The 22,072-nt window shown below is 38.3% G+C and overlaps 1 protein-coding gene and 1 long non-coding RNA gene across 2 annotated transcripts in view; one reads left to right on the top strand and one right to left on the bottom strand.

Moving 5' to 3' along the window:
- Positions 1–5,365: 5,365 nt before the first annotated feature.
- LOC131800637 (uncharacterized) overlaps positions 5,366–22,072 on the bottom strand; it is a 207,739-nt gene continuing 191,032 nt past the window's right edge. Inside the window, exon 4 of the long non-coding RNA XR_009341479.1 lies at positions 5,366–5,692. This is a non-coding gene — a long non-coding RNA (uncharacterized LOC131800637). The remainder of the gene's footprint in view (positions 5,693–22,072) is intronic.
- On the top strand, positions 8,543–9,714 carry LOC131800631 (enhancer of split mgamma protein). Its single transcript, XM_059118165.1, has one exon. It carries the CDS (start codon positions 8,636–8,638, stop codon positions 9,290–9,292), a length of 657 nt encoding a protein of 218 aa, XP_058974148.1. The 5' UTR covers positions 8,543–8,635; the 3' UTR covers positions 9,293–9,714.

Here is a 22,072-nt window from a genome sequence, read left to right as displayed (position 1 = left end):
CAAACTTGGTACATTGTAATATTTTTGTCAAACTTAGATTGAGTTCGGAGATGGGCAATATCGGTACACTCCTTCTGGTACATCCCCCACAAAAAAATCGAATTTCAAAAAATATATGTTCTGCATAGAAAGAGAAACGATAATCCGATTTTGCTCCAACTTTGCAAATTCTAATATTTGCATCAGTTCTAGGTCAGGTGCGAAAATGGACAATATCGGTCTACTCCGTCAAGTACCTCCCTCACAAAGAGTCAATATTTTGAATAATTACAAATCTTATCAAATGTGATGTAATAGTCCGATTGTCTTCAAATTTCACACATTCCAATATTTTTATTAATCCAGGGTCTGGTGTTAAGATGGGGTATATCGGTCCACTCCTTCTGGCACCTCTCCCACAAAAGGTCGAGGACAAAAGCATTTTGGTCAGAATTTTCCAGAATAAAAATTATTCGTGATGTAGTTCAAGCATGATAGTGGGATATCTTTATATTTGGATGGAAAACCACAAGTGGCTATCATTAGAGCACTCCATCGTTTAAATGTGAATAAATCTTTTGTGTCCCGTACCATTGCTCGTTACCGTGATCCCGGTAGTGTAGCTCTACGTCCGGGAAGTGGACGAAAGATAACAGCACCATCAGCAGAAATGGTTCGAAAAGTAAAGAAGCGACTTGAACGAAACGCCCCGCGTCGCAGTGGCCGAAAAATGGCTCGTGAGCTGAGCATATCGCAATATTCCATTCGGCAAATATTGAAAATGAGCTCGGGGTAAAGCCATTGAAATTCCAAAAAGTGCGAGAACTTACACCACAGCAGAAAGAAAATAGACTCAAAAGAGCTAAAGAGTTGCTTCGCTTGGCCGAAAGTGGTGAACTGCGGAATTTGATTTTCTCCGATGAGGAAACATTCGTTGTCCAGCAGTTTGTAAACAAACAAAATTATCATACTTACTTGCCAAAGAGGTCAGCTGCAAATGTGCACCTTCGGTTGACCACCAGAACTCAAGCGCCGGCCATGATGATGGCGTGGGCCGCCATAAGAGCCGATAGTCGCTCTCCGCTCGAATTAATCGACCGTGGTATCATAATAAATGCGGAATATTATCGCGAAAATATTCTGGAGGGTATATTAAAGCCTTGGGCACGCAAACATTTTGGCCGCAGACCTTGGACATTCCAACAGGACTCAGCACCATCGCACTCAGCACGCGCCACCTAAGAATGGTTAAAAAATGAGGTTCCTTGCTTCATTTCCAGCGCACAATGGCCACCAAAATCTCCGGATACCAATCCGTTCGACTATTGTGTCTGGAGTATTTTGGAAAGCAAAGATGGCATTAAAAATACCAGAGTGTCGATCCCCTCAAGCAAGCGCTTCGCCGGGAATGGGCCAAAATACCGCAGAGCAACATTCGGGCAGCGTGTGACGGTTTCATTGGCCATTCGAAGGCCATAATTCGTGCCAAAGGTGACCAATTCGAACAAATCTAAACATATTCTAAAATTTGATGCTATTTCCGATATCTTTTACTTTCATTCAATAAAATTTAAAAGAAAAATGAAAAAATGGTGGCGTTTGACTTTGTTGCAGTTTTTTTTATCTCACCCTGTATTCCATTGCAAAAAGCCTAAATTGCAAAGGAGTGGAGTTAGAGTTCTGATATTTGGCATGCAGGTAATTCCACAAGATCTAAAAATATCTCCTGTAGCTAGAGGCCTTCCATAGTCCTCCTTCAAATAGTAATATATAAAGATCTTAAAACGGAAGAAGAGAAAAACTTATAAAGGTCTTCAGGATTAAAGCTAGAAGCCTTTTAAATGCCTTTTATAGATAGATGACTATCTGAAAACTATGACTACAAAACTTGAGTCCCTCCTACGATAGAAGGCCTTCAATAAGTCTTACCTATTTTGAATAGCCTTTGAATGATGTATACAGAAAAAACTACAAAACACCTTAAAAATGACTTCAGCTTTTGTAGTTCTTCTAGCTTAAGAAGACCTTTAGGCAATGTTGTACCCATTGAAGAACTTCCAATGCTTTCCAACTATAAACGCTTCAAACTTTCATTTAGAGAGGGCTTTTAAGAGCATTTTAACTTTAAAGAACTTACAAATTTTCTTTAGAACGCCTTCAAATCTAAAGCCTAAAAGCCTTCTTATCCATTATTAAGTCATTTTATAGATGTTCTAACTACAGAAGACCTACAAAATATCTAGTGTGGGTATTCTCGACTGTTCAGAAGATTCTCTTTTGTTCAAAATATTCCCTTTTTTTGTTTTTAAATTCAGCAAAACAAACTGTCCTTTAGCACATTATTGCCACCCACCTGATCTCTCGAAAACATCTATAATAGTTTAATAAAAAACAAAAGAATCTCCATTGTATTTAGCTATTCTTATTTTGCTTTTCTTTTATTTACTCCGAACTTCAAATCTCCACAAATAGCCAAATTTAAAATCAATTTCAAGTAACAATAGCCCCGATTCGATAGTCCTTCCAGCGACTAGTTGTGACACTTTCGAACAAGTGTATTGTCTATTGCAAATACAGGCACTGTAGCGTTGCAGAACAATAGTCAAATCAATGACGTGACATTGCACTTGGCACAATGGCCAGCCAGCGCGAGAGACAATAGGGCATTGCAAACAAAAGAAACGCCACACCAACGACTTGGCAATATTGCCGGAGTGCTAAAAACAAAAGGGAAGGGAATGAAAGGACAATTTGATTTGTCGTTCTCGAAGTGCAGGACAATTGAAAGTCAGGTGTCCAAAGAAGGCAACACTTGACAATACATCTGGCGAATCACTTTACTTGAACAGATTGTTTTTATATAGGTAACGGAATTATTTGAAAATGGTTAATTGGGGTACAGTCGAACAGGTTCGTAGTTTGGAAATTATGCGATACAAATTGTATCGCTTAAAATAATAATCAACCCAGAGCCCGGAGAAAAATGTACTCATGTTTGTGGCAAACCAAATTCATTTTTATGCGCAAAATTGTAGAGCATGAACCAAAACCGTGCCCAGTTCTTTCCTTATAGAACAGGAACGGTTTTTTATCAGTGCTAGGTCAGGTGCGAATACGGAAAATATTGGTACTTGATGGAGTGGTACCTCCCCCTTAAATAATCAAAATTTCGAATAATTATAATTCTTCTAATATGTGAAATCAGAGGCCATATTTCAACGTTTCTATTAACACAAGATCAGGTGTGAAAATGGAATATAGCGGAACACTCCTCTGGTACTCCCCCCATAAAGGGAAACAATTTATCAATGCTTACATCTCTCATAACTTGCGAAACCAATTCGAGATATTTTCAAAGAGTATTGAAATAACTGATTGACTGACTGACCTCGAATCAATGACCAGACAAAAACGGATGAAGCTAGAACCTTGGAATTTTGCACAAGGGCCAGTCCGAAAGTACTGAAAATACGAAAAGTACTGAAAATTGAATATTTTGTATTGGACAAACGAAATGAGCTACAATTTTGAAATTTAGAATGGGAGTCACTGACGGAGTACAGGTATCGAAGGATTTTTGGAAATTCGAACTTTTAAGGTTGCAAAAACTTCTTAAATGGTACAAAACTTCTAAAATGGTAATATTTGGTATTAGGTGAACGGATAGAGTTAAAAACTTGGTCAGAGACTCTGGGTTGGAAAATAAGTTGGATGTGGTGGTTTTGGAAATGTGTACTACGTGTGCGAACTGTACTAAATGGTATTAAATTTAGAACAGATTGGTTTAGTGTGAACGGATGAAGCATAAATTTGAAATTTTGCATTGAGGTCCCTGTTGGTGGTAGATTTGTTAAAAGATGTGGTTTTGGAAATGTGTACTACAAGTGCACGAAAAGTACTAAATAGTACTATACTTGGTACAATTATATTTTGAATGAACAGATAGTACTTGCAATCTGAAGTTTGGTATTAGGGTCGGTGTTCACGTCTAGCCCGGACATATGAAGATGGTTTCAAAAATGTAGTTGTACGAAAAGTACTAATTGGTACTAAATTTGGTATTTGGTGAAGGAATAGGGATAAAATTCTGAAATGTGATATTCAGATTACTGATGGTATCGGTGTTTTAGATTTGGCGGAGGGGATGAAATGCGTCCAATATTTGTACGAAAAGAACTTAGTGGTACTAAATATGGTATTGGGTTAAGGAAAAGGTCTGAAATTTGATATGGACAGCACGGTAGGTGTTAAGATATGGAGATGGTTTTGGAAAAGTGTGCTACAATTGTTCGAAAAGTACTAATTGGTACTAAATTGGACATTGCGTAAAGGGATTGAGCTGGAATCCCGAAATTTGAAATTTAGGTCACTCAGGGTATCTGGAATTGGGATATGGAGGTGGTTACGGAAATGTGTCACAAAACTGTACGAAAAGTACTTATTAGTACTAAATTTCGTATTGGGTGAAGAAATAAGACTGGAATCCTCAAAATTTAATACTGAACTCTCATTTGGCATCTGGAATTGAGATATGGAGGTGGTTTTGAAATGTGTACTATAATTGTTTGAAAAGTACTAATTATGCCTTCATCCATATGGCTAGAGAGAGTATTTGACACAGCCTCATCGGAATAACGTTTTGAGATACTAGGTCTCTTTGGACCAAATCCTTTTCAGGACATTTGCAGTCGATCTAACGATGTCCGTTCGTCCGTACATCTGTCTGGCTGGTGCGCACAAAAACTCTTGAAGGAAGCATCCGATTTGGTCCAAACTTGATACATCGTAATATTATTAATCAAACTTAGATCGAGTTCGGAGATGGGCATATCGGTCCACCCCTTCTGGTACCTCCTCCACAAAATGTCGACATTTTCAAAGAAAAAATTTTACTGCACAGAAATAGAAAAGATATTCCGATTTTGCTTCAACTTTGCAAATCCTAAAATTGCATCACTATCGGTCCACTCAATCAAGTACCTACCTCACAAATGGTAAAAATTTTGAATAATTATAGCTCTTATAAAATGTGATGTAAAAGTTCGATTATATTGATTGATTATATTTTTATTGACCCAAGGTCTGGTGTGAAAATGGAATATATCGCTCCACTCCTTTTGGTACCTCCCCACAAAGGTTTAACATTTTGAATATCTATGAAGCTCCGAAAACGCGAAATTTACATCTAATTCCATTTAGACTTGACACATCGCAATATATTCATCAACAAAAGATCTGATATAATGATGATAGAGACCGGACCATTTTTTCTGGTACCTCCCACACAAAGGGTCCAAATTTTTAATAGCCAAAACTAGCATAAAATCCGAAATAAATATCCGATTCCCTTCATATCACACATCTCATTATTTCTACTTACCCAAGATCTGCTGTGAAGATGGGATATATCGGTCAACTCCTCTTGGTACCTCCTCCACAAAGGGTCAAAATTTTGGATATTCATGAAGTTCATAAAACGCTAAACTAACATCCGACTTCACTGAGATTTGGTACATATCAATATTTCCATCACCACAAGATCTGTTATAAATATGACAGAGATCGGACCATTTCTTCTATATATGCGAACCTCTTCTGGTGCCTCACCCACAGAGGGTCACAATTTTCAATACGTTTTTCAGTTATTACTTGCGATACAAATCAACGATTATTTAGAACTTGCTACATCTAAATTTTTCTCTCAACCAGAAACCTGAAATGAATATGGAATTTATGATTTCGGATAAAATTGGATACATTTTTTTTCTTGTCATTTTGTCCATACCAATCTGTATTAGATGAAGTATGAAAATGGACAATAATGGCCCATTCCTTTGGAGGGTCAACAATTTGAAAAATCATAACAGAAGTCAACATATATTTAAATAGTCGAACATTGGCTAAGGGTATAGATCTGTCAGCAAAATTGACTGATACTCAAAAATGATTTAAAAAAAAAACAAAATTGATGAATTATTTTTCATGTTTCATATTGAGAATACAAATTTCTTATGTTCAGAGTCTTGCAATGAAATGTGATTTAGAATATTTCTTCATTTGACCTTTTTTTTTCCCAAAAACTAAAAAATGAATGGAGATTTTGCTTTAGAATGGAAACGTCTTAAAATTTGGAGTTAACAAGGTAAACTTATAACAAGGTAAACTAATAATTGTAATATATACATTTTGAATGCAATTTTCTTAAAAACTATTAAACCTACCTACATGGTATATTCTGAGAGTTGTAGTGTAATTTTGTGTAGAATATTTCTTCTTTTGGCATATTCTGCCTAAAACGGAATTTTATGTTACTTTTAGGCATCAACTCGAAAAATGACCGAGGAAATGTTGATTAAAAAATTAGAAAATATTTTTTTTTCACAATATTGATATAATATTTTCTACATATATGTAGCAAATAGAGATTTCAGTTCTTTGGTGACTTTTAGTGAAATTTGATGCAGAAAATGTTTGTCTTTAACGTTATCCTTCTAGGATGATGTTTTGTCGGAAAATTTTACATAAACTCAAATAAAGTACGGATTCTTGGGTTTAACGCCTAAGTTAGCTTTTTAATGTTTACGAATCTGGCATCTAGGAAAGACTTGGACTTTTGATGTCTTCTAGGACCCATAGTAGAATTTTAAGACAAATAGTTTTGTAGAATATTTTGTCCCTCTACGATATCGTCTAAAGCGAGTTTTTAGCCATATTTTAAAAAAAGGACTAAAAAGACCGCTTTGGACCAAATGAACAAAAATACCGCTCCCTGGACGGTTGTTTATTTTTACCAGTAATATTGTTTAAGACATTAAATACTGAATATGCCAGGACTCCAGGGAGTTCTTAGCCGGAAAATTAAAAAAACAAAATTCCATTTCAATTTTGCTACTGAATATGCCAGGACTCCAAGGAGTTCTTAGCCGGAAAATTTCAAAAAACAAAATTCCATTTCAATTTTGTTACTTTGCGATTAATTTTTTTTTTCTATTTTTTGCTCTACTTTCATAATCTGTTGGACTCTCCCTATAATTACTGAAAAAATTGAATATTGTTCCACAGTGAAGTTTTCGTGTTTCATATTGTTATAATTATAAACAATTCTTTTTTATATTTGACAGGACACCGGAAATTCGTATAACTGTAGGTTAAGCAAGTGTGAATGTGAAGCAAAATCTCCCCCACGCTTCAGTTCCCTTAAAATAATTAGATTTTCTTTAATATCTTGCAATTAACCCACTCCTTGGCCTTAGTGGCACATGTTCGGAATAATCTCACTCTCAATTTTTTTTTTAATTTTATTTATTTATTTTATTTTATTATTATTATTTTTTTTTTTTTTTTTGACAAAAGGTCAGAATTTTGTATAAATCTAGGATCAGCAATTGTAAGGCAATGTTTTCATTATTTTCATTAGTAACAAAAAAAATCTCTCCCCACACTTCAGTTCCTCTGAAATAATTAGCATTTTCTAATAACTTTCAATTAACCCGCTCCTTGGCATAATCTCACTCCAAATTACAAATATCTTACAACACCCATCTCATCTCTCCCATTACACATTGAATTTTTGGCAAAGGCCTTCCGAAGACCTTCGGTCAAGAACGTGCGCTAATTACATCATAGGTTATCCTGGGTGGCACCCAATAACCCAGCATAGGCCATGCTGGGCATACGCAAGACACGAGTACAAGCTTTTCCCAGCAACATAGCATACGAACACCCCACGATCCTATAATCAAAGTAGGAAAGGATCTTACGATGGTAGGACAAGTGCAGGCCAGCAGCTAAACAAGGACGCCCTGGGAAGACACGCGCATTTGTTAGCTTGCTCCAGCTCCATGGGCTGAGGGATGACGCTCGCCCAAAATGCCGTTGCATTTAATGTCTGAGAAGAAGAAAGCAGGAAACAATTAGATTCCGATGCAGTTCTTGTTGTTGTAGTTTTGTGTGGAAAACAAAAACACAGCAACAACAAAAAAACGACAGCTGTTATTTTTCTATGTCCCTTCAGCGTTGAGATTGCTCGAAGGAGCAGAAAAAATATTCCCAGGCTTTCGAAACAATGGCCCAGGATTTCTTGGCTGCTTGTGGCCAGGTGAGCAAATGAAACTCGCGTGAGAATGTGGGAATGAAAGTGTTTCCCACGGTTGGTAAAAAGGTCCTGGCTGGCTGGCTGACTGGCATGACATGCCTTTGCATTAATTTTACTTCCTTAAAGGTAAACAATAAACACAAACAACAATAAGGGTGCATTTGCCAGCACCACCACCACCATTATCAGACAAGCCAAAGGGAGACAGAGAAAAAGAGAGGGAGAGAACTTCGTCAAGGAACACAATAAGAAATGCCAAGACACATGCCTGGCTTGGCTTGGGCCTCCAGCTTGCCATGGGGGTTGTTTCTTGGCCGATCGCCAGCACACTCTCATTGTTCTGTGGAGGTATTTTCAAAGAAACGGAGAGAGAGAGAGAACACATTCCTTTGGTGCTTCCAAGATAGGGGTGTTTTGAGAGCTCGGCCAGAGCGTGGCAGTATTTAAGCCAGCCGAATGTGAGGCAAGACACACACAACGTCTTGCGCTCTTCAAGCGACAACAGCTTAGTTTTTTGCTTCGTTAAACCCAAAAAAAACAAACACACACAACTCACACAAAATGTCTGTTCAAATGTCGGAAATGTCAAAAACCTATCAATACCGCAAAGTAATGAAACCCATGTTGGAACGTAAACGCCGTGCCCGCATCAACAAATGCCTGGATGAGCTGAAGGATTTAATGGTGGCCACTTTGGAGTCGGAGGGTGAACATGTAACCCGTTTGGAAAAGGCCGATATTTTGGAGCTGACCGTAACCCATTTGCAAAAAATGAAACAACAACGTTTGGCCAAGGCCTCCAGTGGAGCCAGCAATACCATGTCCCAATCGGAGGGCTTCCGTTCCGGTTACATTCATGCCGTCAATGAGGTGTCACGTTCCCTGTCCGAGCTGCCGGGTGTCAATGTCAGTCTGGGCACTCAACTGATGACACATTTGGGCCAGCGCCTGAATCAGCTACAACCACCAGTTAAGCCATCGCTGCCTTTGAGTACCCCGCTCTCCGTGCAAATTGGCGCCCCCAGCTTCAAGGGTCAATATACCGTGCCCATTTCACCTGTGTCCAGTTACAGCAGCAGTCCCAACTCAAGTGTGGGCAGTGAGAAGCAATCCAACTCGCTGCTGACCACCTGTCCCAGTACACCGGCCATTGATGTGACCAGCATTGATGTCGATGTTGATGAAGAGGATGAGGAAAATGTATGGCGTCCTTGGTAAACAAAACAACAAACCATGGCCAAATAGCCAACCACCCACCAAACCAAGTCTTCCACAATGTTTTGCAACCGCCAACAGGTTCCTGACATCAATCAACCCACCCAAACAACACAACCAACAAAAAAGCTTTAAACAAACAAACACTGAGAGGAAAAGAGATCGAGAGAAAATGGAGAGAAGCCATTGATCATTAGCCACTAGATTTAATTATTATTTTTTATTATTATTGTTTAACTTTAGTTTAATCCAACTTGTGATAGAGTTTAGTAAAGCCTTCCAATTCCACACACACACACATATACACATCTTACTTACACTCACATACATACACACAATCATTGTTAATTTATTTAGTTTTGTAAGGAAAAAAAAAAACATTATTTAAAAAAGCAAAATAACAAAAACAAATATTGAAAAGAAAATTTTGAAAAAAAAAAATGTTTTATTGTAATGATTATTCGGGGAGGAAATGGGGAAAATATTAAAAATTGTGTATAAAAAAAAATTTTAAAATTTTAAACGGGTCAGGGGTCATATTTCAGGATGGTACAAGAAGATTGACACCAGATCTCCAGTTGAGAGAAAAAATAAAAAGGAAAAGAATAAACTCTCCCACAAGTTATGAGAGATATAAATATTGAAAATTGTGATCCGTTGTGGAGGATGTACCAGAAGGAGTAATCCGACATCTATCATCTTTACACCAGATCTTCTGTAAGTAAACACATTAGGATAAACCCAGTATGAAAGTAATCGGATATTTATTTCGCATTTTAGGAGAGTTAAATTTTTTTAAAAACTTTGACCCTTTGTGAGATAGGTGCCAGAAGGGTTGGACCGATATGCACCATCTTCACACCTGATCTTGTGGTGATAGAAATATTGAGATATACCGAGTATAACAATAATCAGAAGCTTATTTCGCTTTTTGTTGTCTTCATGGTTATTCCAAATTTTGACCTCTTTGTGGGGGGAGGTACCAGAAGGGATGAACCGATATATCCCGCCCTTACACCAGATCTTGTGTTGGAAGAAGTATTGTTATGTTTGAAATTTGAAGATAATCGGAAGCGTTTTTCGCGTTATGTGAGAATTATAATTATTCAAAATTTTGACCCCTTTATGGGGGAGGTATCAGAAGGATTAGACCAATATCTAACATGTTCACACCAGATTTTGTGTTGGAAGAAATATTGGGATGTGCCCGGTTTGAAAGTGATCGGACGCTTATTTCACATTTTATGAGCATTTTTGTTATTCAAAATTTTGACCCCTTTGTGGGGGAGGTACCAGAAGGTGTATGCCAATATGTCCCGCCCTCGCAGCAGATCTTGAGTTGGAAGAAATATTGGGGTGTGTGAAATTTGAAGAGAATCGGATGACTTTTTCCCATTTTATGGGAGTTATAATTATTCAAAAATGTTGACCCTTTGTGGGGGAGGTACCAGAAGGGTTGGGTTAATATCTACCATGTTCGCACCAGATCTTGTGTTGGAAGAAATATTGGAATGTGCCGAGTTTGAAAGTAATCGGATGCTTATCTCGTATTTTATTGGCATTTTGGTTATTCAAAATTTTGACTCTTTTATGGGGGAGGTACCAGCAGGATTGAACCAATATGTACCATTCTCACACCAGATCTTGTGTTGGAAGAAATATTGGGATGTGCTGGATTTGAAAGTGATCAGACGCTTATTTCGAATTTTATGAGCATTTTTGGTTATTCAAAATTTTGACTCCCTTTGTGGGGGAGGTACCAGAAGGAGTGGTCCAATATATTCTATCTTCACACCAGATTTTGAGTTCATAGAAATATTAAGATATACCGAGTATGAATGTAATCGGATGCTTACTTGGCATTTTAGGAGCATTTTGATTATTCAAAATTTTGACCCCTTTGTGGGGGAGGTACTAGAACAAGTGGACCGGGTGGACTTATACATCTCATCCTCACACCAGAGCTTGTATAAATAAAAATATTGGTGAGTGTGAAATTTGAGGAGAATCTGAAGCTTATTTCGCATTTTTAGGCAGCTAAAACTATTCAAAAAATTTGACCCGTTGTGGGGGTACAAGCAGGACTGAGCCGATATATTCGATCTTCATACCATATCTTATGTTAGCAGAAATATTGTGATGTGCCGTGTTTTAAAGTGCTCGAATGCTTATTTCGTATTTTGTAAGAATTTTGGTTATTTTTTTAAAATGTTAACTCCTCCACCAGGTCCGTTATATAAATTCTTCATACTAGACCTTATATAGGTAGAAATATTGAGATGTGCGAAAGTTGAAGACAATCGGACCCTTATTTCAGAATTTTTGAAAGTTATAATTGTTCAAAATGTTAACTCTTTGTGGGCGAAGTATTTAACTGAGTTGGCCGATACTGTCCACTTTGGCATCTGACTTACGCAACTGATACAAATATTGGAATTTGCAAAGTTTGCACTAAATTGGATAATGCTTTCTTGTTCTATGCTGTAAATTATTTTCTGTAAAAATTTTCACCTTTTGTGTGAGAGATACCAGAAGGAGTGGATCGATATTGCCCATCTCCAAACTCCATCTAAGTTTGATAATAATATTACGATACACCAAGTTTGGATCAAATCGGATACTCTCTTCAAGGGTTATCGTGTGCACCGGCCAGTCAAGAAGAAAGACGGACGGACATACGTAGATCGACTCCAAATGTCCTGAAACGGATTTCGTCCAAGTAGTCCTAGGGTTTTAAATTGTTATTTTAATGAGGCACGTTTTAGCCGTATCAAATGATATACACCCTTTGTAGCCTGTGTGTAGCCTAAGGATATAAAAATTAATATGAAAACCGAGGGAAAATACAAGAAATATTTGGGAATTAAAAATATAGTTCGAACGTATGCCAAGTCCACAAAATGTCATTTTTAGATAAGAAATTAACAACTACAAAATTTTGAATTTTTAGAAAAAAATCTAAAATCAAAAAAATAAACAAATCCTACTCAATTTTATGCCATGTCATATAGGGGCCATTTCTTTGACCAAATTATCCTTTTTTCCTCGCGTCATCATTGTCCATTGTTTTCTTTATTTTTCGAAAGAAAATTCTAAACCCAGAATTTTCAAATTTTCATGGTGATTAATTTCATGTTGCCCCCGATTTCAATTCAATTTCTTTTGTTGCCCAATTCATGCTTCTTTTCAAACCAACGACACGTACAGAAGAAAGAAAGAAAAAAAGCAAAGGTCCCTTGAAAAGAATTAAAAACAACAACTCACATAGCACAGAGATTTTGTGAAATTAAAATCCTGTCCATTGGGTTGTGAACACGTGTTCTAAAAAATCAAAAAACAGAGACTCACACACACCGAAGACTCTCGTTCGGTCTCTGGTAACCATAGTCTAAGAGAGAGTGAAAGAGAGAGTTGGAATCTAAGCCTGACAATTGATCGGTAATTGTTTCAATCACAAGACGAGAAAAATAATGGTTACCTAAAACAAGAACAAAAAATGAAAACACACACACACGCACCCCGAGACAATATTCTTTTCAAAATGTTCCATTTTATCCCTAAAAGGAAATAAGAAAATTTCGAGTAACAACAACAACCACCCTTTGATAAGATCTTCAACGGCAGTGGCATCATTCTTTCGGCAGCGGCGTATCTAATCTGTGTTTATTGTGTGGCGACGACTTCTTCATTGTTGTTGTTGTTTCCCTTCTCCTTGTCTCGCCTTCTTCTTCTTCTTCGTCGGTCCATAGGGGGTGCTCTGGTAAGATGGTAGGAGATGGCCTACCACACTCCTTGGGTCATTTTAAGTCCCTTCAAATTACGCTTGCTACGGCCAAACTACGTAATCAATGATTGATCCATTGAAGAGATAATCACCCCGTTCTTTTGTCCCTTCGTGAGATAACAACAACAACAACAACGTAATCGATTTTAGCTGGAGTTTTGATTTCGTTCCAAAACGAACAATGATACCTTTTTGACAGGGACGTGGGTCGTAAATGTCGGCTGAGGGTGGTGATAATGTAGGAGAGACAAAATAGCAAAGGTAAAAGAAAGTTACAGGGCCCTAAGAATTAGATGCCATTTAGAGACCCCTCTCTTTCAGGAAAGGACGTGGATAAAACGCAATTTCCGAGGGGTGACCAGCAAAATTAAGAAATTAGGGAGATACAGGGTGAGCTAAAAAACTCCAACAAAGTCAATCGCCATAATTTTTAATTTTTTTTAATATTATTGAATTAAGGCAAAAAATGTCGGAACTAGCATCAAAGTTTAGAATAAGTTTAGATTTGTTCGAATTGGCCACCTTTGGCACGAATTATGGCCTTCAAACGGCCAATGAAACCGACATACGCTGTCCGAATGTTGCTCTGCGGTATTTTGGCCCATTCCCGGCGAAGCGCTTGCTTGAAGTGATCGACACTTTGGTATTTTTTAGTGCCAACCTTGCTTTCCAAAATACTCCAGACACAATAGTCAAATGGATTGGTACCTGGAGATTTTTGGGTGTTTGCGTGCCCAAGGCTTTAATACACCCTCCAGAATATTTTCGAGATAATATTCGGCATTTATTCCGATGCCACGGTCAATTAATACAAGCGGAGAGCGACCATCGGCTGTTATGGCGGCTCATAACATCACCATGGCCGGGAATGAAGCGAGGAACCTCATTTTGTAACCATTCTTGAGTGGCGCGTTCTGAGTGCGATGGTGCTGAGTCCTGTTGGGATGTCCAAGGTCTGCGGCCAAAATGTTTTCGTGCCCAAGGCTTTAATACACCCCGCAGAATTTTTTCGCGAATATAATCGGCATTTATTCTGATGCCACGGTCGATTAATACGAGCGAAGAGCGACCATCGGCTGTTATGGCAGCCCACACCACACCATCACCATGGTCGGCGCTTGAGTTCTGGTGGCCAAACGAAGGTGCACATTTTTAACTGACCTCTTGGAAAGGTAAACACGATCATTTTATTTGTATATAAACTGCTGGACAACGAATGTTTTCCCATCGGAGAAAACCAAATTCGGCAATCCACCACTTTCGGCCAAGCGAAGCAAGTCTCTAGCTCTTTTGGGTCTATTTTCTTTCTGTTGCAGTGTAAGTTATTGCACTTTTTGGAATTTCAATGGCTTTATCCCGAGCTCATTTTTCAATATTTGCCGAATGGAATATTGCGATATGTTCAGCTCACGAGTCGTTTTTCGGCCACTTCGATGCGGGTTTCGATTTTTATTTTTCGAACCATTTCTGCTGATGTTGCTGTTTTCTTCCATCCACTTCCTTGACGTCGGGCTACGCTACCAGTAACGAGCGATGGTACGAGACACAAAAGATTTATTCAAATTTAAATGCTGGAGTTCTCTAACGATAGCCCCTTGTGGCTTTCCAGCCAAATATAAAAAAATCACACTATCACGCTAGAACTCCATCACGAAGAACTTTTTTTTTGGAAAAGTTTCACCAAAATGCTTTTGTATGCACATAAACAATATAATTAGCTGTCGCTGGAATCATTTTAACAGCAATCGGACGAGTGGCTTAGAAATGACAGCAGTCTGAAGTTGGTTGCAGTTGTTTCATCAAACCTTTTAGTCCAGACACGACCAGTCCAACTGCTTCGGAACCTCTGCTATATTTTCCCTTGTAATTGCTTTTTGGGTTATTCAACATTTTGACCTTTTGTGGGGGAGGTACCTGAAGGGCTAGACCAATATTGTCCATTATCTTACGAGACCTAAGCCTTATCTTAATATTACCATGTACCAATTATTATATCAATTGAATTATATCTTCCATAGTTTAATATGTGATTTGCATTTATTTTGCAAAAATTTCAACATTTTGTGGGGAGGTATCCAAAGAGTGGATCCGATATTGCCAATATCGGGAGTCGACCTAAGTTTGGTAAAAATATTGAAATGTAGAATCGAATGCTACTTTCGACTTTTATCATACAGACACAGACAGACGGTCGGACAGACATGCGGACATTGCAATGTCGACTCCAAATGTCCATAAACGGACTTCGTACAAAGAGACCTAAGTTCTAAAGCCGTTACGAATATTTCGATGAGGTAAATTTTGGCCGCACCAAGTGATGGCCAAAATGTGTGGTCTCTTTGAGAGAAATTTGGAGTCCATTTAGCAATGTCAGAATGTATATGTGTATATATCTCTTTAGTCATATGGCTGAGGGCATAACAAGAGGATAACCTTAATTTACTCCAATTCAAATCACGCCATTTACTAAAGACTACCCAACTATCCAGGATGGCTCTCTCCTTCGAAAAGCCTCCATTTTCTTTTCATTTTTAATTGATTTTACATGGAAAATTATTAGTTTGCCAGTTAGGCTCCCCGAAGTGCCTATTGGTATACGCTCCTGCCTACATTTAGCATGTGGATATAACTCTCACTTACACACACACACATGTATACCCACTGAAATTTAATATTGTTTTAGTCTCCCTCTGTTACACGCTAATCGAGTGGTTAAACTAAACATTTACGTTATATTTTAGGTTTTTTGTTGTCTTTGTTTGTTGTCCTTCATTCTCAGTCTTGGCTATCCTCAGGGTTATCACTATTATGTTGGCCCCTCTTAAATCTTAGATTACACTTGTATGGTAGAAGGGTGTCATGTGATCGCTAGGGTGGATATTTGGATTAGAGAAAGTGTTATGACAGAACCAACAAAAATATGAAAATTGAGACAATAAAAACAAAAACAAAGAGGGAAAGGAAAGGGGTAGCTATAAAGGACCCATTTTGCTCTTTTTTGAAATCTAACCTCATGTAATGGGAGATCCAAGATCTGATTGCCTTGAGTTGCTCTGATAATTTGATCAAAACGAAACGAAAGAGATAATGAAAATTTATGAAATATGGGTTTTAGACTCGATTTTTTTATAGCTCACTTCTTTATGCCTTAACCCTCAAAGATGTGAGACATGATCTAATCTGATCTGAAGCTCAAGGATTGTCACTTTGTTTTATCTTAAATTTCTAAATAAAATTATTATATCTCATATTTATTTGAATAAAATTAAGGACTATTCCGGTTTATGTAGGCTACACTTAAGTCACTCCATCCTCACCGGTTTATCCTAGATTATCTCCATATCGCAGCAGGCAAATACACAACATTGTTGCACCATAATAATTTCCAAAAAAATCTCGCTTTGGCAGTTTAACCTGTGTTGCCATAGCTTGGCACCTACATTCATATATCATTCTTTCTGTTATCCTAAAAGGGTACCTTAAGTGTCATTGCCATAATTCATGGTGCATTCACTTTTTTTCTGATCGCTTATCAGGAATGAAATAGTCATTACCGTTGACAATAATTTAAAGGTACGCCCTCCCCCTTTTCTTCGTTTCTCCTACATGCCGTATGATGATGACCATTCCACAAGTTCGATAATCTTTCGGTGACCATCAATAATAAAACATGAATGCCACGTTTTGCTGTGTATTTCGATACGGAGCAGTGTCAACATAGAAAACTATTTAAATCAATGAACCCTTTTTTTTCCAATGACCATGTAAAACAAACCTGTGAACAATGGATCAGGTGGGGGACACAAAAATGAAGCGACAATGTAGGCAATAAGGAGGTTATTGTTAAAGAAGGGCTCTTATAGGCAAATATCTGACACCTACTGTACCAAAACAGGTATGTGGGAGAAGGTTTTGAAAATGTATTGAAATTTTTGTCATAGGTACGAAATTAACTCAAGGTTATAAATTTTCCAATATTGCTAAGAACCTCCCCGATATTTTTCTTGGAAATCTGATAAAAAAAAAACTCCAAATATCTAAGAACGAAATTTGAGGGCTATAACAGCAATTGGGTCGAAATATTCCATTTTGGACTAGACCGGACTGCAGTCAACAACACTTTCCGATAATAGCCTATATAGTGGCGGATATGGCTAATATAATTTTTTTGCTGCTGAAAAATACATGAGGCCTAGAATGACTCTCTGATTGATGGGGAGCCGAAAGCTGAAAGTCCCTGTAAGGCATAGAAAATCGAAATATATGGGGACAGAGGCCCATATTTTTTTGGGGTATAGAAAGCAGAAACCTCTTGGTGGGACAGAATGCCACCAGTGTCTAATTGAGATAAATTACGACTAAAACTAATTACTACAAAAATAAATAAATAATTAAAGAGAAAATCCAGCAGATTATTAAAGTAGAGCTAAAACAGGAAGACACTTGTGTCAATCTTTTGAAAGTAGCCTAAATAGGGGACACAAGTTTCCTCCTCTTCCAATATATTTGCTATTTTCATAATAAGATTCTTTGTAATCCGTACATTATAGGTATATAGCGTCCTGAGCAATATTGCAGAAAGGAACATGAGTTGACAATGGGGTCTTTTTAGTCCCCTTAAAAACTACCTTTAAACGGGATCTCAGCAAGTCAAAATATTCTACAGAATTATTTGTTATAAAATCCAACTACAGAGGGCTAGATGAAAAAACTGCAACCAACCAACTAAGCCATTCGTCCGACAGTAGTTAAAAGTATTCCCGTGACAGCTCAGTATATTGTTTATTTTAATTTTCCAGAAAAGCAATTATTTGTGAATTCGGAATTCAATCGTGATAGTGTGATTTCTTTATATTTGGCTGGACAAACCACAAGTGGCTATCGTTAGAGCACTCCAGCATTTAAATGTGAAAAAAATCTTTTGTGTCTCGTACCATTGCTCGTTACCGTGACATACTGGTTGCGTAGCCCAACGTCAAGGAAGTGGACGGAAGAAAACAACAACATCAGCAGAAATGGTTCGAAAGGTAAAGAAGCGGCTTGATCGATAACCGCATCACAGTGGCCGAAAAATGGCTCCTGAGCTGAACATATCGCAATAGTCGATTCGGCAAATATTGAAAAATGAGCTCGGAATAAAGCCATTGAAATTCCAAAAAGTGCAAGAACTTACACCACATCCGATGGTCACTCTACGCTCGTATTAATCGACCGTGGCATCAGGATAAATGCCGAATATTATCGCGAAAATATTCTGGAGGGTGTATTAAAGCCTTGGGCATGCAAACATTTTGGCCGCAGATCTTAGACATTCCAACAGGACTCAGCACCAAAGGCACTCACCATGCGCCAACCAAGAATGGTTACAAAATGAGGTTCCAGCGCACAATGGCCACCAAAACTCCGGATACCAATCCCTTGGACTATTGAGTCTGGAGTATTTTGGGGGCTATACGAAGACGTGGACCTGCACAGACAATTTTCTGTTGTAGGCTGTAGTATCCATTACGAACTTCAAATATCAAATTTGAAACAATTCTGGTGAAAAATGTCCCTAAAATCATTAAAATACCGAATATCGGGAGGTACCGTTATGCACAGACAATTTTCGGTCTTATGCTGTAGTATCCGTTACGAACTTCAAATGCCGAATTTGAAACAATTCTGGTGAATAAATTTGCTAAAATCTTCAAAATACCGAATATCGGGAGGTAACGTTATATGGGGGCTATACAAAGACGTAGACCTGCACGGACAATTATCTGTCTTAGGCTGTAGAATCCGTTACGATCTTCAAATACCAAATTTGAAACAATTCCGGTAAATAATGTCGCTTAAATCATCAAAATACCGAATATCGGTAGGTACCGCTATATGGGGGCTATACCAAAACGTGGACCTTTATGGCCCATTTTCAATGCTAAAAGTCCTGCAGACATAACATACATTTGAGCAAAATTGTATCAATCTACTTCAATTCGTTCGGAAGCTAGAGTGATTTCCACAGACGGATAGACGGGCGGACATCGCTAAATCGACATAGAATTTTATGCTGATCAAGAATATATATACTTTGTGGGGTCTAAAATGTGTATTTCGAGGTGTTACAAACGGAATGACAAACTAACTATGGTGGAGGGTATAAAAATCCGTGTCTATGTTTTTAAAAATCTACGTACGTTCAGGCCTTGAAGATTAAACTTCTCTCCTACAATTTTCCGAAGATCCTTCCTTTTTGGTTTGCAATTATTAAAACCTACTCACCGAGATAGTGGCTGCGACAATGAGCCCCATTAGAATTTCCTATCTTCATCAAAAATCCTAAGACCACTCGCCAGCATCTAGACACACACTCATCTTCTAATCGCGACAAACGTTTAAATTTAATGTCATTCCTCTGTTGCCTTCAAGGAGCGACAATAATTCCTGCATTCCCTCTACCAGAAGACCTAATGAAAGTCTGTTTTCGTTTTATTGAATAACAATATTTTTTCTGGCACCCTTTGCCGAAGTAATTTGCGACACAAGTTCTTTTTCCTTCTTGGATTGTGCCAGGCAAGAAAAAAACTCTAAAGAATATATTTCAGTACGATAAAGGAACCCTCCCCTTCACCTCCTCGTTCTTAAGTTATAACATCGATCACCACCCCGAAATCACCCTTCAAGCTTCATCTGAGGCAATCCAGGTTGGCCTTACTTTGCTTTGCCTGCCTACCTTCCCAGCGATCATGCCAGGCAAACTTCCTATGGAAGACAAAAGATGGGTTGGATGGAGGGACATACAAATGTGTGTTATTGCCGCTGTTGTTGTTTTTGTAGCCATTCAAGACACAAATAAAGAAAAAGAAATAATAACAACAACAAGGAACGTCAACAATACCACCACATAATGCATTTAAGGCCATAAGTATGGCAGCAGCAGCCGCAGCAACAACGGCAACAACAACCACATTGTGATATCAAAACGACGATCGTGAGAAAATGGTTTGGAACGTGGTTCTCACACGATCGACACACCTGCCCTTTTTTAATTTTAATTTCAAGATTCAAGACTACTTACGGCAAGATCACGACCGTCTTATTGCCGTCCTCGTTGCTGTTGCTGTGGTTGCTTGGTTGGTTATTTGTTCGCTGGCTTGCCGGCAGTGGTTGGTTGGTTGGAGCAACATTTCGTCTTGCCATGGCTTGGCTATCATTGACGTCTAAAGGCATGCCATGACAAGAGCCATTGGCTGGAGTGGTCCGTGGTGTGCTTTATGCCTTTTTGCTAAAGCGGCATGAAAGTACTGCTGTGTCAACAACAGCAACAACAACACCGCGAGTAACATACAACAATAAACTACTAACGACTACATTGGTAAAGACGTGCAGACGCAAGCTAAATCAAACACAAAGAGCGCCTTGCAGCCAAAGACAAACAGTCAGCCAGCAGCGATTCAGCCATCCATGGCAGTCATCGTCGTCATCATCCAGTCACATTGACTTCAATATTTAAAAAGGGGCCACAGGCTCTTCGGGGCACACAAAACGATCCCAGGCAAACTTGGCGGTGGTAGGGGGTGTTGGAGAGAGGACCCCCGGCCGCCATGGTGAACATTGTAAACACAACTACAAAGTACCCAAAGCAACCCACCGCCAGCCATCCAAGCCTGGTTTACAACAATATCACCCAGCACTCATTCGCTCACACGCCAAAAACGTTGATTACTAATGGTGAGAAGTAGCTTGAATGACGGCGGCCACGGTCGCCCCCGTCACCCTTCCCCTCATCATGCCTCTCCAACATTAAACAAACGACGGAAGAGTTGATGGGCTAACATTACAATGATTATGGACACGATCTATGTCGAGTTCCGCTGCTCTCACTTAGCCAGCTCATGGCAACATAATGAAGGGTAAATCCATAACACCAACCGCAGTAAAAAAAAAATGGGAGGGGGACAGTGGTTTGGGGACGATTTCTAAAGCCAGTACTAAAAAGTACGAAATTTAGTACAATTTCGAATTATCGGAAGGGATAGAGATTTTGACGTTTGAATTGAATTCTTTAGTTGAGGGAGTAAGGCTCATATAAGGAGGTGCTTTTGGTTATACTTGGAAATAAAAGAACTGTACTAAATGGTACTAATTTTGGTACAATTTGGGTTTTTTGGTAAATGGAAGGAACTGGAATTCTGATATTTTTTATTGGGGGTCGCTGTAAGTGTCTACTGTTGAGATTTAAAGATGGTTTTCGATATATGTACTAAAAATTACGGAAGGTACTAAATGGTACTAATTTTGGTATTTGGCGATGGAATAGAGCTGGAAATCTCAAATTGGGAATGAGGGTCTTTGATGTTGTATATAAATTTGGTACCATTTAGTACAATATGGACGGAGAGAACTAACACTATATTTGGTTCAAAAATTGAGTAGGAGAAGTGGGGCTGATGTAAAGATATGGTTTTGGAAACGTGTGTGCTAGGTGTAAGAATTGTACTAAATGGTACTATATTTGGTACAATTTGGGTTTCGGTAAATGGACGGAACTGGAATTTTGAAATGTTGAGATTGGGGTTACTGTAAGTGTGCAATGTCGAGATGTCAAGAGCGTTTTAACAAAATGTACTAAAAATTACGAAAAGTACTAAATGGTACTAAATTTGGTATTTAGTGAAGAGATAGAGATGAGAATCTGAAATTTGGAATGGGGGTCTTTCATGTTGCATAGGTTAGACGAACCAAAGGGTTTTTGGAATTTCGAAAAATAAGTGTACTAAAAGTACTAAGAAGCACTAAATTTAGTACCATTTAGTATTATATGAACGGATGGAGTTAAATTCTTAATATTTTGTGTTAAAGTTGCTTTGGGTAAGGAGAGCTGATATAGGGAGGTTGTTCTGGAAATGTGTGCTAAGTGTGAGAACTGTACAAAATAGTACTACATTTAGTACAATTTGGTTTTGGGTTAACAGATGGAACTGAGCAGTAGTAAATTGGCTGACGAGTGGTAGATA

This window comes from Musca domestica, unplaced genomic scaffold (assembly GCF_030504385.1).
Source record: "Musca domestica strain aabys unplaced genomic scaffold, Musca_domestica.polishedcontigs.V.1.1 12, whole genome shotgun sequence".
Classification (NCBI taxonomy): Eukaryota; Metazoa; Arthropoda; class Insecta; order Diptera; family Muscidae; genus Musca; species Musca domestica.
The sequence above is the reverse complement of the archived record's forward strand: the minus strand, read 5'-3'. Positions and strand labels throughout refer to the sequence as shown.

Coding starts and splice junctions, on each gene's coding strand:
- LOC131800631 (XM_059118165.1), top strand. CDS start 8,636: ATGTCTGTTCAAATGTCGGAAATGTCAAAAACCTATCAATACCGCAAA.